At 37.4% G+C, this 17487-nt stretch overlaps 1 protein-coding gene across 1 annotated transcript; it reads left to right on the top strand.

The window, feature by feature from the left end:
• The first annotated feature begins 18 nt into the window (after nucleotides 1–18).
• dthd1 (death domain containing 1) lies at nucleotides 19–13415 on the top strand. The gene is given in 15 exon segments (XM_048183305.1): nucleotides 19–116; nucleotides 1340–1430; nucleotides 1432–1631; nucleotides 1633–1663; nucleotides 1841–1914; nucleotides 1916–2034; nucleotides 3205–3445; nucleotides 3529–3654; nucleotides 3752–4041; nucleotides 4610–4735; nucleotides 4896–5051; nucleotides 5054–5134; nucleotides 5137–5195; nucleotides 12494–12497; nucleotides 12929–13415. Coding segments are annotated over 15 exon segments (2073 nt in total). The 3' UTR covers nucleotides 13306–13415.
• The last annotated feature ends 4072 nt before the right edge of the window (nucleotides 13416–17487 follow it).

The raw sequence follows: 17487 nt of genomic DNA, 5'->3' as shown, positions 1-17487 counted from the left end.
TGAAAGAACTGTCTGAACATGAATGTTGAGGTGGAGGAAGAAAAAGAGGGAGAGGAAAGAGAGAAAAGCATAGGACGAGACTGTGAAAGATTGAAGCATGCATTGGTAACTGTTGGGTAAGTCTACATAAAGTACTATGGGGCAGGTGTGGAGTAATAATGTTTCACAAGTAAAACAGTTTGGTGTTAGTGAGAAAATATTTCATTCAACAAGTATAAAATTAATTATTACTTATAGTCTAAAGAATCCAACATTTTTGCATTCTAGACTGTTTGACCCTGAAAAAAAACCCAAATGGATAAATACTAATAAAACCACTTTGGTTAATTTTAATTTTATGAATTTCTTAAAGTGACACTGACCTATATTGCAGTCATCTTGAAGAAAGAAAATTCTGTCATTAATTACTCACTTCAAGTAAGACTTTCGTTCATCTTCAGAACACAAATGTCATCTTTTTAATTCCTTCCATTTTTCTCCCTCCAGCCAACACAACTACCACTTTCAAGCCCCAGAAAGTAAATACATCATAAAAGTAATCCATGTGACTTCAGTGGTTTAACCTCAATTTTATGAAGTGACACGAGTGCTTTGTTTGTGCAAAACAAATATCATTTACCACTTTATTTACAAAATATTGATCTCCAACACGAGCTCACGCAACAACGTCTGCTCTCGCTTCAATATAACATGTAACACGCATTATTATTTTGTAAATAAAGTGGTAAATTATGTTGTTTTGTGCAAACAAAGCACTCGTGTCACTTAAAATTGAGGTTAAACCACTGGAGTCACATGGAGTACTTTAATGATGTCTTTACTACCTTTCAGGGGCTTTAAAGTGGTAGTTGTGTAGACTGTCAATGAAGGGACAGAAAGCTCTCAGATTTCATTAAAGAAATCTTCATTTGTGTTTTGAAGATGAATGACATGAGGGTGGAATGACATGAGGTTGAATAATTATGACAGAATTTTCATTTTTTAGGACTAACCCTTTAACCTGACATCTAGCGTGATTATAGCATAATTGCAAAATCAGCTTTTATTAGGCCACTAAGATGTGTTCGACTTGAAGTGGCACTTCTTAGTGTATGTATGACATCAAATTACCGCGAGAGCAATTCGAAAGCATAAGGTGCCGTCTGCTCTCTAATCGTGGTAATTTGATGTCATACACTGAGCAGTACCGCTTCAAGTCGAACACACCTAATGATATGACTAGATTATCACATGTGTGAACATGATTTCAAACATATTTTTCAAAAATACTATTAATTTCTGGACGCATACAACTATTAATGAGGAAATAATACAGAATCCACCTTTATTTTGTTATCAGACTTGCAGACAGAGCCAGATCTTCAGAGTCTCCCAGAGTCTGCTATATAACTGCCCCATCAGAAGTTGTGAACATCTTGACTTGTGAGGTGGATTGATGGTCTGAGTTCTCTCATGGTGTCAGGATCAGAGGAGCTGGTCAGCACTGTTCTCCACATACAAAACTCCAGCCATGTCAAATGTCCCTTCCCACTCACCATAGCAGTGCCATTCCAGGCGAGTTACCGTGGGAACTACAGAGAGATCACCGTGAAAGTGGTGGATCCAGAGCAAAGAGTTAGCTATGTCACACCTATCTACTGAAGGCTTCTATGGGGGTCAAAGGGTCTGTATTAAAAGCTCATGCAGTTTTACTTTACGTACTTTTCTCTCTTTTCATTACAGATTTCATAGATTTTTGCAATGCAGCAAGATTGATCTTATTTGAAGGCTCACGATTATTGCTTGTATGATATTTGTGTATGTATGATGGCACTGTAAATTTTTTGTGTCTTTTCCACAGGGTTGGTTTGCAGTGGTGCGGGTGTACTCTCTGGGTGTGTTTGCAGTTCTGTCCCGTTTGAGGACGGAGACTTTTACTGTCTCACAGACTCGGTGTGGACTCCAGAATATGCCTCGACTACTTGCCTGGATCCTTCACCGCACCAGTTGTCGCTCAAGTGACGGTACATTTATTCAGAATTTCTTTTCAATCAGGTTGAATAACAACATAACAGATCTATCATGTAAGATGATTTTCAAAGAAAAAAAAAAGTTTGTGAGGCAAAGTGGAGGAGTGAGAGCTTTTTTCTGATTGGATTTCATTATTAGATCATTTAAGGTTTTTCAGCAAACGTGTCACATTTTAGCAAACGTGTCCTATAAAAATAATAAAATGCTCTCAAAAATAGCTTGTTATGAAAATTGTATAATGTACTTCAATGAAGCAGCTTGTAAAGCCACCTTTCCACTATCTCCGACACAGCATATAATCGTCACATTTCATGGCAGTCGCACAGAACTTTCTAATTCGTCATGAAGCGACCATTACTCTCCACTTATTAACCATGATAAAGTGGTAACACTTTACAATATGTTTATTAGTTAAACATTAGTTAATGTACCATGAGCTATACACTTGTTACTGTATTTACTAATCTTTGTTAACGTTAGTTGTTAACGCTGTTTGTTCATGTTAGTTAACAGTGCATTAACTAATGTTAACAAAATTTTAATAATGTATTAGTAAATGCTGAAATTAACATTATCAAAGATTAATAAATGCTGTATAAGTGCAGTTCATTATTAGTTCATGTTAACTAATGTAGTTAACTAATGTTAACTAATGAACCTTATTGTAAAGCATTACCGATAAAATGAATTAATAATGAATGTATGGATACCGCCAATATGCTTGAATAAAATAGTAGGTATAGTAGGTTAGTAGGTTTTCTCGGGCTAATCAACTTAAAAATATATAATAATTATATAATAATTAGAAAATAAATATTTTGCAGATAATTATTCATAACCACCAAATTTACAGAATAGGGTCTGAAGAATATTTTTTAGAGGAAAAATATTGGTAATTATCACCTCACATTCATAGTTTTGACTATAATACATACGTAACATCCAGTCAGGCAATCATTCAGTCGAGCTGTAAAAGTTACAAATATTTCAACAAATTCGTAATTCGCAAATATGTCAGCACAACCAACGCTCAAAACAAACCTGAAAATTCTGCATGCGCATATGGTCAAAAATCCATGCAGCTCTCATACTACTCTCCATTGGATTTTGGAAATAAATGACTTCCGGTCAGTCAAGTGAAAAGGCAACTCATTAATAAGTGGTGTGTATAGAAGCTTTTCTTTGTCTCTTTAGGTACAGCCTTTGTTTTATCCTCTCTTAAATCCAAAAATGATTCCTACCACGCTGCTCTCACATCAACCCCCTTACTTTACCTAAGTCATCCATCAACCCTGAAACTCAGACGACCTTTGACACTCATCCTGCCCTGTCCTCCTATCTCTGAGAAGAGAAAAGCTGGCGAAGACACTGACAGACCCACTCTTATATCAGGCACTTTCTCACCCCAGCAGATTAGATATTTTTTTAAATCAGTGTGTAGACTTGAGAAAATGAAATTAGCAAAGAAATGTAAAGAAGTGTTTTTTTTCCTATGATTCAGAGTTGATGGTGCCTCAGTAAAGAGTGTAAAGAGCAGCTGGTTGTGCTGGGCTGGATAGAGAACCGTTGGAAGGTACTGGAAGTCAGTGTAAAGAACCTACAGAACAGCTTGGTCTGTTTTGAGCTACCAGAGAGCTATGAAAGGTACCAAAATCAATCTGTGCAAATTTAATATAAAAATATTGTAAAAGGAAAAAGAAACTATTGTCCTCTCACCTTTAAAAACTTGCTCTGGCCTCAGGTTAATAGTCCTTCGCCTTCAATCTTCTGTAAAATCTTCCTACCTGACTTCATTAGTTGAAGAACTGGAAGAAGCTGTAAAGATCTTCTCAGTCACAGTTGTGCTCCATCATGAGCGTCTGGACCCCAGCAGTGTGGTTGTGGACACCCTGCCCAGTAGAGATGTTAGCGCAGCGGTGTGTGAACTCCAGGCCCTGGGTTACTGTGGTCCTCCAGAGCCCTCGTCTGAACTCTCCATGAGGGAGGGAGAACAGCTGCTGCTCCGGTTCAGCAGGAATATTACCTGCAATGGTATATCAAACAAATCTTTTAAAAAATGTTAAAAATATTTTAGCTTGTTCTATCAGTCTTGTATTGTTTTTAGAGTAACCAATGCACATTCCATACTTTCTATATTAATTTGATATATTTCTTTCTAAGTAACTGGTGAACAATAATGCCTAAAAGGCTGTTTAATCAATCCATTTTCATAATCAGAAGCATCATGCACATTTAAACAATATCACTGTTTTAATAACAGTTAAAAATCAACCTGTAATATTGTGAAATATTATTGCAATTTACAAATTTAATACATTTTGAAATATATTAAATTATTGTATATATATATATATATATATATATATATATATATATATATATATATATATATATATATATATATATATAAATTAGTAATATATTCTTGTGGCAAAGCTGAATTTTCAGCATCATTACTCCAGTCTTCAGTATCACATGATTCTTCAGAAATTATTTTAATATGCTGATTTGCTGCTCAAGAAACATTTCTTATTATTATCAATTTTTAAAACAGTTGTGCTGCTTATATTTTTGTGGAAACCATAATACTTTATTTCAGCATTCTTTGACGAACTGAAACTTAAAGTCACAGCTTCAGCTTCATACTCATTGATCCCACTCACTGCCATTATAAAGCTCGGATGCGTCAGGATATTCATTAATATATTTCCGATTGTGTTCCTCTGAAAAAAGAAAGTCATATACACCTAGGATGGCTTGAGGGTGAGTAAAGCTTGGGGTAATTTTCATTTGAAAGTGAACTAATCCTTTAAAAAGATTTGTTTGAAATAGAAATCTTATGTCCTCACATTTTATCATTTTAATGCATATTTGCTGAATGTAAGTATTAATTAAGAAAAACAATCTTACTTATTTATACTTGTTTCTGTGTGTGTCTGTTGGAGATCCCATAGGTAATGAACAAATGGATTCACACATAATCACATTTCACAACCAAAGAAGAAACCGGCTGTTTTTGAGATTAAAAGAAGTGGACCCCTTCCCAACTACAGCTCTCTTCACTACAAAGGCGTAACCAGTTTATTCAAGGTCACCAAAGGTCAGCTGGTCTGGAATGGTGACAGGGCAGCCGTGACTGTCCTCTAGAAGAGCCTGTCTGCCGGCTGCCACTCACTCTGCCCAAGGTATAGACTTATTCTTAAGGTCAACTGCACCAACAGATGCCGACCAAGGCGGATAATCATTAATTATATTAAATATTAATAAACAGGGCTTTGGTTTGTTTGAGATCAGTCAAATAAAAGCAAATGGTTAGATACATTACTGTATAAACATAATTGTGGATCTTCAAAATGGGATATATTTGAGTTTCATAGTAACAATTTACTTGTGTTACCAATTTTAGTACAGCCAGCTACTTTTCCTTGTGTATTTATTCTTTACCACACAGTTAATTTGCCTTAGTATAACTGATTGGCTTAGAATTAGTTTCTAGCAACATGCTCAGTTTTTAGTGTCACTTCCCTTGCTTGTTTAGAGTTACTATTTGCAGTAAATGCCCATTCACAGTTGCACTGCTAAATGTGTAGGTCTTACCTCAGTAGCTCCAGAAATGGTAACGGATCATTAGGATGACTGTAACAATCCCAGAGAGGAAGCACAAAAGACTCTGCCAGAACACAGACGACACTCAATATATATATATATATATATATATATATATATATATATATATATATATATATATATATATATATATAATATATACTCACTCAATCACCTGTTTTTTTTTTTTTATGAGATTAACCCCCACTTTCACAGACAAGACTTAAAGGCAGGGTAGGTAAAAAATTTTGTTCCAAATTTGTTTAAACTTTCTATATATATCCATGCATAATTAAAATGTAAGAACTCTGATAAAAAGAGTATAAAAATCGAGTGACTCTATACCGTTTAATCTGTATTAAACACAGCTCATTATTTCCATCCGGGACGAAACATAGGATTGGCTTAGGCGACTGTCACTCTCTCGCAACCATGGCAACCACCCTTTTGCCACACATGACCTGCCCACTTGCGCGCGCACGTTTGATTTGGGGAATTCAAGAGGCACGCATCCTAGGAATACCAAAACAATGGCAGAGAAACAGCAAGCAAAATTCACCACACCGGCCTATGCATTTAGTGGAGGCAAACCAGGCAAAAAAAGGAAGACAGTAACAGTACAAGAAAAGGCAATGAACAAAAAGTCTTTGGATAAACAAAGAAATAAAACGCGAGTTAATATCGGCGTGGCTTTCCAGCGATGGCGAGAACTGAGGGAACTCAAGGGGCTGAAAAGTGACTCCTTGATGGCTTTATTTCTGCTGGACAGGTAAATCTTTCTTTTTGTATTTTGATCATACATATTTTTTTGTTTATTTGTTCATGAAGCATGTGTCATTAGCACACATAGCTGCGTAATATAGCTAACATAACATTACTTAGCGAGCCGTAGAGATGATAAATAATCTATAGGCCTAGCTCAAGATGATAGCTATAGTGTTGAATTGTGCATAATTTTGCTTTAGATAACTAAATACATGTTTAACAGATAGTAGGCCTAACGTTACTCCGCATCTAGGAACTTTTCTTAGAACTATATTTACCCTCTGTCTAACTCTTTTACCATGTTCACCTGTAAGTTTACCTGCACGTTTTTTTTCGCCTTTGTTTTGTTTTTATATTCTCTACCTATGTTTACTGATGTCTTTATCTTGTATCTGTGTGTGTCGTACACACTTTGTTGTATGTGTGTGTTATTATTTTGTGTCTGCAATGCAGTTGTGAGTTGATATTTGAGTGTATGTTACTCTGTTTATCTGTAGAACAACGTATATGTTATGAATCTTACACGAAATTCATCTTCATCACAGTGTAAATGATGGTAATGGAAAAACGTGTATCATGCAACCTGTTTTTAGCTTTGCCTTATAGATAACTAGCTCGTTAGCGAATCAAAAAATATATATTTTAAACTTTACCAATATCAATATGCTAGCTTGATAGTGAGTACTAAAATACATCTTGTTTGTTTATCTTCATAATTATAAAGTTATTTTTATTACATGTGATTCTGACATGATGTCACTACATGCACTGTGCTCCTTCCTCTCCGCTCGTCTCAGGTAAATAATGCGTCTTCCAGCTCAGTGGTCGGAGTCGCACGTTCATGCGTTTTGGGGGCATGGCTTTGGAAGGAGCCCAGAAGGGAGGGGGTGGAGTGAATGGAAATAATGAGCTGTCTTTAAAACAGTCGTGAGAGGTCTACAGACACTCGATTTTTATACTTTCTTTTTCAGAGTACTTACATTTTAATTATGTATTGATATATAAATAAAGTTAAAACAAATTTTGAAAAAAAGTTTTTTATACATTTTTTACCTACCCTGCCTTTAAGCCTAGTCCCAGACTAAAATGCATGAGCTGTTTGAGCTGTTTTATCTCAAAGCAACTTGCACTGACAAATCTTAAAATATGTTACTGCCATTGTTTTGTCTCAAGATGCAGACCAGTAATGTTTTTTCTAAGGCACGCTTATACTTAAATGTCTTAACTGAACTAAGGCCTAATCCTGGCTGAATGTAAGCCGTGTCTGTGAAACCAGGCCTAAGTCTCCTTGAGAGATAAAGACAGAGAATAAATGTGGCTGTGGAAGTTGCATACTGTTTTAAGGGTGCAATATGTAAAATTTTCTGTCTGCTAGAGGTCGCTAGAGGCCTATTCAAAACAAAGGTGTAGCTTGATGACGCCAAGTTTGAGTGCAGAATCTTGGGACATCACAGCCAGTGGAAATAATCAGGATAGGACCCGGGAAGAACTCATGTTCATGGATGCGATTATTAACGTTACTGTAGTATGAAGCAGAGCAGGACCGAGTGTTGTGAGAGCTGAACGAGGCCGCTGGAGCGATTGCGCAACACACGCCGCGAGCAGCTGAACTTTTATTATGCCACAGTTGCTGGCGCTACTTCCGCTTTTCCAGTCATGAGTATGAGGTAAGACAGCTGTTTATCATCGGTGCATTCCAAACGGGATAAATCACCCTCCGAAGGGCACTTCGGAGTGAAAACAATCATGGCCGCCATATTAAAGGGTTGTTCCAAACCGAAGTGCTCAAAACTGGCCACTTCAAAGGGCCCTTCGGAATGAAGGATTTCGAAGGGTACAACTGATGGACACTTCGGGCCCCCATGATCCTTTGCACAGGGAAGTTCTTTAACGTCACAGAATGGGAACAGGTGGTTAGGAGTTCAATTTTACCTATAAATGTGTGTATAGTATTTTTCTATACTACTCTAATATTTATACAAGTTAGATTTGGTACATTATTATGGTCAAAATGACATTGTACTTCAACAAAAATACTTTACAGCTCCTTTTATCAGTCCATTCAAATGTTTCAAATACATAGACACAATATACATTATGGTGCGATAAACCAAAAATAAATAAATAAACTAACATTAAACAAAAGGCGCAGCTTGCACAATCTACTCCCCCTTGATTGTCTCGTTAAGATGACGCAGAAGTGCGTTCCAAAAAAATTGTTTTTTTGACCCCTACACCCTTCATCCCTTCGAAGCTCTCACTCCGGAGGGTAAACCCTTTGAAGGGATTAGGGCATAGGGATGAGCCCTTTTGAATGGAGCGCAGGGCATATTAGATACATTTGAGAGTGTTGAAAATGATGTTATAATGTTACTCTGTGCGTTTGCTTGGCGGCTGCTGTCAGACACTGTTACGCACTGTAGTAAGATAGATCAATTTTAGAATATCATATTAATAAATGTTGGATGGCTTGGGTTGATAAATGGCATGGAATTAATTTTAGATTGTATTGTATGATGGAGAAAATGCTGTGTTACTGTTACTAAAAATAAACCTGCATCTGATTTTGCTATGTTAGCTACTTCTCAAAATAGTGTTTTTCTCTAAGGCAGTGGATCCCAAACTGGGGTATGCGTACCCCTGGGGGTACGTGAGGTGACAAAAGGGGGTACGCAAACAAAATGCTGAGTAGTTTTCATTTAATTCTGCCTTAAAATACAAACCCGATTCCAAAAAAGTTGGGACACTGTACAAATTGTGAATAAAAAAGGAATGCAATAATTTACAAATCTCATAAACTTATATTTTATTCACAATAGAATATAGATAACATATCAAATGTTGAAAGTGAGACATTTTGAAATGTCATGCCAAATATTGGCTCATTTTGGAGAGCTACACATTCCAAAAAAGTTGGGACAGGTAGCAATAAGAGGCCGGAAAAGTTAAATGTACATATAAGGAACAGCTGGAGGACCTATTTGCAACTTATTAGATCAATTGGCAACATGATTGGGTATAAAAAGAGCCTCTCAGAGTAGCAGTGTCTCTCAGAAGTTAAGATGGGCAGAGGATCACCAATTCCCCCAATGCTACGGTGAAAAATAGTGGAGCAATATCAGAAAGGAGTTTCTCAGAGAAAAATTGAAAAGAGTTTGAAGTTATCATCTACAGTGCATAATATCATCCAAAGATTCAGAGAATCTGGAACAATCTCTGTGCGTAAGGGTCAAGGCCGGAAAACCATACTGGATGATCTTCGGGCCCTTAAACGGCACTGCATCACATACAGGAATGCTACTGTAATGGAAATCACAACATGGGCTCAGGAATACTTCCAGAAAACATTGTCGTGAACACAATCCACCGTGCCATTCGCCATTGCCAGCTAAAACTCTATAGGTCAAAAAAGAAGCCATATCTAAACATGATCCAGAAGCGCAGGCGTTTTCTCTGGGCCAAGGCTCATTTAAAATGGACTGTGGCAAAGTGGAAAACTGTTCTGTGGTCAGACGAATCAAAATTTGAAGTTCTTTTTGGAAAACTGGGACGCCATGTCATCCAGACTAAAGGGGACAAGGACAACCCAAGTTGTTATCAGCGCTCAGTTCAGAAGCCTGCATCTCTGATGGTATGGGGTTGCATGAGTGTGTGTGGCATGGGCAGCTTACACATCTGGAAAGGCACCATCAATGCTGAAAGGTATATCCAAGTTCTAGAACAACATATGCTCCCATCCAGACGTCGTCTCTTTCATGGAAGACCTTGCATTTTCCAACATGACAATGCCAGACCACATACTGCATCAATTACATCATGGCTGTGTAGAAGAAGGATCCAGGTACTGAAATGACCAGCCTGCAGTCCAGATCTTTCACCCATAGAAAACATTTGGCGCATCATAAAGAGGAAGATGCGACAAAGAAGACCTAAGACAGTTGAGCAACTAGAAGCCTGTATTAGACAAGAATGGGACAACATTCCTATTCCTAAACTTGAGAAACTTGTCTCTAGACTGGGTAAACCCAGCCTGATCTGCCAGCGATTTGATTTTGCCCGGCAACTCAGTCTGGAAACCCGTACATTCATTTCTACTGCTCCTGTTACACTTTTGCGGGAACCAATCACAGACTGGCTTATCCACCTTGCTCGCTATTGGCGGGTATAACACGATGACGATAGAGAAGCGACGGCAAGCACGACCGTCAATCCAATTCCTTTTAACCTCTTGACGATACTGAATGACTTCTTTAGTTTAGCAAACAAATTGCTCGAGTGGGTGTAAATACCACTCACTTTCATGTTTTTTTTTTTGCACCACCTGCAAAAATCGCTCAATGCCATTGCTGCTTCTGCAAACCGCTGATCAATGCTACAAACCAATACAAACTAAATCTGTCTGGAGTTTTCGCGTCGCTCTGCAAAATACGTCACCCGGATCGTTGATCTGATTGGTTGAAGGTCTATCCAATTGCGTGAATAATGCTCATTGATCACGCCTCTTGTGCAGTAGAAAATACTTAGCAGACTCCCCAGACCAATGTTCAATTTTAAATTGAGCTTGGTCTGGTGATAGCCAGACAAACTTGTCTCCTCAGTCCCCAGACGTTTGCAGACTGTTATAAAAAACAAAAAAAAAGGGGATGCCACACAGTGGTAAACATGGCCTTGTCCCAACTTTTTTTAGATGTGTTGATGCCATGTAATTTAAAATCAACTTATTTTTCCCTTAAAATGATACATTTTCTCAGTTTAAACATTTGATATGTCATCTATGTTGTATTCTGAATAAAATATTGAATGCAATTGTTCCCAAATATCCACATGACTGCAAAGTGACATTATTATACAACAGGTCAAAAATAAAACGTACATTTTAAACAGTACTGTCAGTATTTACTTTATTTTGCAATGAAATAATAGTTCTAACGAAAACCACAGCAGAATTACAACACATGTCTGTGTTTCGCGAACAGTTCTGCGGCTTTGAACGAATCATGAGAGTCAATGATTCATTCACAGCCACTTGCTTCGTTACTGAATGAATGACTCGATGACTCACTCATAAAAACAGTGACTTGCTGCCACATACTGGCGGTTTTAGTTGTTCCCTTTTCTATTAAAACATGTAAATATTAAAGGTCCCGTTCTTCGTGATCCCATGTTTTAAACTTTAGTTAGTGTGTAATGTTGTTGTTAGAGTATAAATAAAATCTGTAAAATTTTAAAGCTCAAAGTTCAATGCCAAGCGAGATATTTTATTTAACAGAAGTCACCTACATCGAACGGCCAGTTTGGACTACATCCCTCTACTTCCTTCTTTAATGACGTCACTAAAACAGTTTTTTGACTAACCTCCGCCCACAGGAATACACAAGAGTTGCGTTTGTAGAGTGTGTTTGTCGCCATGTCGTCGAAACGCTGTTATTTTAATCCCGCAGTTCAATCACCGGGTCTGATTCCGGCTCAAATTGATAGGGTAAAATTAAAGACATGTTTACAATAACACTGAGCGCGTACATCTCCATGTTATGGTAAGAGGTGTGACCTTTCCGGGCAAGATGCGCTAAGCTGCTGTCAAATCACAACACAGGAACCGCTGGCACAATCAGAACTCGTTACGTATTTCTGAAGGAGGGACTTCAAAGAACAAGGAAGTCATCAGCCCGTTTTTATGACAGTGGAAACAGCGGTATACAGATAAGTAAATTATGTGAAAAATACTGTGTTTTTTTACACGCGAAACATGAACACGTGTTATATTGCACACTATAAACACAATCAAAGCTTCAAAAAAACACGAAAAACGGGACCTTTAAAGTGTCTTTGGTGTTTCCATGGCTTCTACAAAATAAAACCAGAAACCGAGGGTAACACGGGTATGACGCAATTGACAGGCGACTCCTCACACGTCCCGGAGCCTTGGTTAAAATTGCAATTTTCTCACAATTTACAAATAGTTGCAAACATTTGGGATATTGTAAGTACTCAAGTGAACAAAATATATAACACTGGCCTAGTGGTTTTTGGATATTTTACTGTAAAAGTCTTACATATTGCACATTTAAGGTCACTCAGATATAATTTTGTAAAGTTGAATGTGTTGTCCAAGGTGGGTGAGCTTTCTTTCTTTTTTCTTACCCCATTGCCAGATATTACTTCTTTTTTTAAGCATAAACTAAATTTTGATACATTTGTCTGAAACTAAGACATCTCAAGTAAATTAATCCTAATTTAAACATTTTTAGATATTTGTCTTGGTAAACAAAAAATAAACGCTTTTTGAAATGGTTTGTAAGTCATTGTAGCGTGTTTGTGACTTAGAGTGGCAAGAACAGTCTATCAGCCTGTGAGTGTGAAAGTAATACAGCACAGTCAAACAGGTATGTGAAATCTACTGCACCATTTGTTTATTTTGTGCACTCCAGCTCTCTCTTCTATTTTCCTCCATTTGGCCTGTTTGTTTTTTTGTTTTGTTTGCTAAGTTCTCTCAGATTTTCATCCTTCTGAGTTTCTGTCATTAAAAAAATGACAGAATAAGTGTGAGAAGGCTGTGAAGGTGTTCTGTGCACCTGTGGACACACACATGCTAACAGTGTTTGTCTTCCAGACCCTCCCTCGGATGAGCTGTTATCATGGCTCTGTGATGAGCTCACCGAAGAAGATGCAGCACTTCTCGTTATGTCTCTCCATCTCTGTCGCTCTGCTGTCCAGATTGCTCGACTCCATGCACCACACAGCCTCTCAAAACAGGCCTTTCACATGCTGACAGCATGGAGGCGGGGCCTTCCTTCCTCATGTCCGAAATGCCCTATGCTGGCCCACTGCTTGACCCGTGCAGGGAGGCCTGATCTTGCCAGAGAGCTACTACTCAGGGAAGCTGCACATTACAAAATGGAGAAGAGAAAACCAAGAGAAACATGAAAATCAGGCAACCAGGAGGAGAGACCTGTGACAGTCAATATGCCTATAATAAATTACAAACCCGATTCCAAAAAAGTTGGGACACTGTACAAATTGTGAATAAAAAAGGAATGCAATAATTTACAAATCTCATAAACTTATATTTTATTCACAATATAATGTAGATAACATATCAAATGTTGAAAGTGAGACATTTTGAAATGTCATGCCAAATATTAGCTCATTTTGGATTTCATGAGAGCTACACATTCCAAAAAAGTTGGGACAGGTAGCAATAAGAGGCCGGAAAAGTTAAATGTACATATAAGGAACAGCTGGAGGACCAATTTGCAAATTATTAGGTCGACTGGCAACATGATTGGGTATAAAAAGAGCCTCTCAGAGTGGCAGTGTCTCTCAGAAGACAAGATGGGCAGAGGATCACCAATTCCCCAATGCTGCGGCGAAAAATAGTGGAGCAATATCAGAAAGGAGTTTCTCAGAGAAAAATTGCAAAGAGTTTGAAGTTATCATCATCTACAGTGCATAATATCATCCAAAGATTCAGAGAATCTGGAACAATCTCTGTGCGTAAGGGTCAAGGCCGGAAAACCATACTGGATGCCCGTGATCTTTGAGCCCTTAGACGGCACTGCATCACATACAGGAATGCTACTGTAATGGAAATCACAACATGGGCTCAGGAATACTTCCAGAAAGCATTGTCGGTGAACACAATCCACCGCGCCATTCGCTGTTGCCGGCTAAAACTCTATAGGTCAAAAAAGAAGCCATATCCAAACATGGTCCAGAAGCGCAGGCGTTTTCTCTGGGCCAAGGCTCATTTAAAATGGACTGTGGCAAAGTGGAAAACTGTTCTGTGGTCAGACGAATCAAAATTTGAAGTTCTTTTTGGAAAACTGGGACGCCATGTCATCCGGACTAAAGAGAACAAGGACAACCCAAGTTGTTATCAGCGCTCAGTTCAGAAGCCTGCATCTCTGATGGTATGGGGTTGCATGAGTGCGTGTGGCATGGGCAGCTTACACATCTGGAAAGGCACCATCAATGCTGAAAGGTATATCCAAGTTCTAGAACAACATATGCTCCCATCCAGACGTCGTCTCTTTCAGGGAAGACCTTGCATTTTCCAACATGACAATGCCAGACCACATACTGCATCAATTACAACATCATGGCTGCGTAGAAGAAGGATCCGGGTACTGAAATGGCCAGCCTGCAGTCCAGATCTTTCACCCATAGAAAACATTTGGCGCATCATAAAGAGGAAGATGCGACAAAGAAGACCTAAGACAGTTGAGCAACTAGAAGCCTGTATTAGACAAGAATGGGACAACATTCCTATTCCTAAACTTGAGCAACTTGTCTCCTCAGTCCCCAGACATTTGCAGACTGTTATAAAAAAAAAAGGGGGATGCCACACAGTGGTAAACATGGCCTTGTCCCAACTTTTTTGAGATGTGTTGATGCCATGAAATTTAAAATCAACTTATTTTTCCCTTAAAATGATACATTTTCTTAGTTTAAACATTTGATATGTCATCTATGTTGTATTCTGAATAAAATATTGAAATTTGAAACTTCCACATCATTGCATTCTGTTTTTATTCACAATTTGTACAGTGTCCCAACTTTTTTGGAATCGGGTTTGTAGAATAGAGTCTGTTGTACAATACAATCAAATTTAACACTCCATAGTGTCAACTGACTGTTCATATACTACAATGCAGCCTTGTTCATAATACAAAAGCCTGCATTTATTTGATCAGAAATACAGTAAAAAAATAAAAATAAAAAAAAAAGTAATATTACTGTTTATTACATTATTACAATTTAAAATAGACGTTTTCTATTTTAACATATTTTAAAATATAATTTATTCCTGAGTTGGCAGTTTTTTGTTATTATCAGTGTTGAAAACAGTTGTGCTGATTAATATTTTGTGGATATTCTGATACACTTCTTTTAGGATTTTTGATGAATAGAAATTTATTTGAAATTTAAATCTTTTGTAACATTGTCTTTACTGTCATTTTAATCGATTGAATGCATTCTTGGTGAATAAATGTACTAATTTCTTTATAAGTATTTTGATTTCTTTTAAAAATCTTACTGACTTACTGAACTTTTGAGCATTAGTGTATAAAGTAAATTGAAATGCAATATGACTATTTACTGAAGATGATAAATAGTCATAGATCATAATAAAGATCATTATAATGGCTTTGTAATGTATAGCATCATAACCAAGTATATAAAATACATTATTAGTCAATAGTGTAATAATACAGCAAGTGGCTGTTTTCTTTTTTCTTTTTCTGTTCACCAGATTGAGGGCATGACAGAGATGTATGAATGGAAGTGAACAGTAGATGGCGCTGACATGTCAATGAAAAAGCAGCTTTCAAAGAATCATGAAGAACTGCTGTGCACTGCTAAATGGAAGCTCAGTGTCTACTTTATGTCTACTTTATATCAGGAAGTGTGACGACACAACTCCTGCTCCAGTGCCTAATAAACAGATAGTAGGCTGTACATTATGTTGATACATGTTGTATACTATATACAAAATTTTATATCATTAATGTCATATTTGTAATGTTCGCAACCATAATAAAAAAAGACAGATAGTAGGCTGGGATTAAAAATGGCAGAGCAAAACGGGGAAACTTTGTTTGAAACCCCTGTTTTGCTCTGTCATTTTTAGGAAACTGTAATAATTATAACAGTTATTTATTTATTTCAGGAGTAATTCAGTCCATCCCTAATTCACTGGGTTTTAAAGTTTACAGTAATAATCATTTCTCAAGGTGTATGTTAGAGCACATAGATGATGATTGTTATTATGCATCTGTGTGTATGAGAGGTTTACAGAAGAAACTAAAGACACTTTTTAACACTAGTAGCCTATTAGATGTATCTTATTTATCTCTGAAAGCATGTGGTGTAATTTTGAACCCAGTGTGAGCATGTTGCAATGTTCTCTGACGAGTTACTGTTGTTCTTTTTTCAGTGTTATCTTAAAACAGCTTGTAATGTATGCTATAAATGTCTGAAATGGGGTGAATTCAGGTTGATTGGGACACTTAACGCGTCCCAGCCCTGAATTCACCCTAATAATGTATGCTATAGCCACATACATTACTTTGAATAATGAAATAAAATAGTAAGTTTACTGACGAGTCCTGTATTGTAATGATGTTACACATGACACTAAAGCTTCAAACAGTGTATCGAGTAAACCTACGCAGCTCAATTTCTCATGAAGCTCCGCGGCGCGTATTGTTTTCAGAGAAACACGTGATCAAATAAAAACTCAATTTCTTTCCAGTCACGTGAATGCTTCACTTTTACAACATTTGAATCGGTTTGACAACAAAGGTTTATGGAAGTTCAAGTCCATTTACTAACACTTTTTTATGTATAGCCTATATTAAACTATCATAACTATTCCGCCATAAACAGTATAAAAACCCTAAAATAGTTAGAGCACCATTTACTTTCTACAACCCTGCTGGTCATATTATTATTATTGCACTGAATTTATTATTATATGTGAATTAGATTTTCAGAAAACTGAACATTTAGCCTTGTCAGACTTTTATTTGTGTTTAATGGATGAAACAATGTAACTGCGCACTCTGGTTTATGGCTGCTAAAGATTTGAGCTACCACAAGATGGCACTGTTTTCGACACTCCTGATGCTTCGAGTCTTTTCTCGAAACAACAAGAGAAAAGCAAGAAGCTTCATTTCTCCTTCCACTGCATTGGCTTCTTGCAGGGTATTACTGCTAAATGTGGGCTACTTAATGCAGCCTGACTTCAAACTGTACTTTCCAAAATTTGGCAAGCAGGTGGCCCAATTTTACCAATCGGGTAAATGGAGGTCAAGCCTGTTTATGACGCTTCTCTGACGACGATGATAAATTCATCCATAGAGAAACAGCGAGCCACACCACAAGCCGCGTGAGTCTGAAGGGCGTCGAGGAAGCTGCTTGACGTCACCCTCAGCCTGCCTCTGAGGCACGTGGATCTGTGCATGGCCCATTCACAGCACCAGCTTCTACAGTTTAAAACAGCAGGCCCACTTCAGGCATTCTTTTAGGCTTTCGAGTGGCCCCTGAAACCATAAAGCTATATATAGGTACATAATGCTGTAGTAGGTTTTATTTTGTATTTTT

The sequence above is a fragment of the Megalobrama amblycephala genome, linkage group LG3 (assembly GCF_018812025.1).
Source record: "Megalobrama amblycephala isolate DHTTF-2021 linkage group LG3, ASM1881202v1, whole genome shotgun sequence".
NCBI classification, from domain to species: domain Eukaryota; kingdom Metazoa; phylum Chordata; class Actinopteri; order Cypriniformes; family Xenocyprididae; genus Megalobrama; species Megalobrama amblycephala.
Note: the sequence above shows the minus strand (reverse complement) of the source record. Positions and strands in the feature narration are given on the sequence as shown.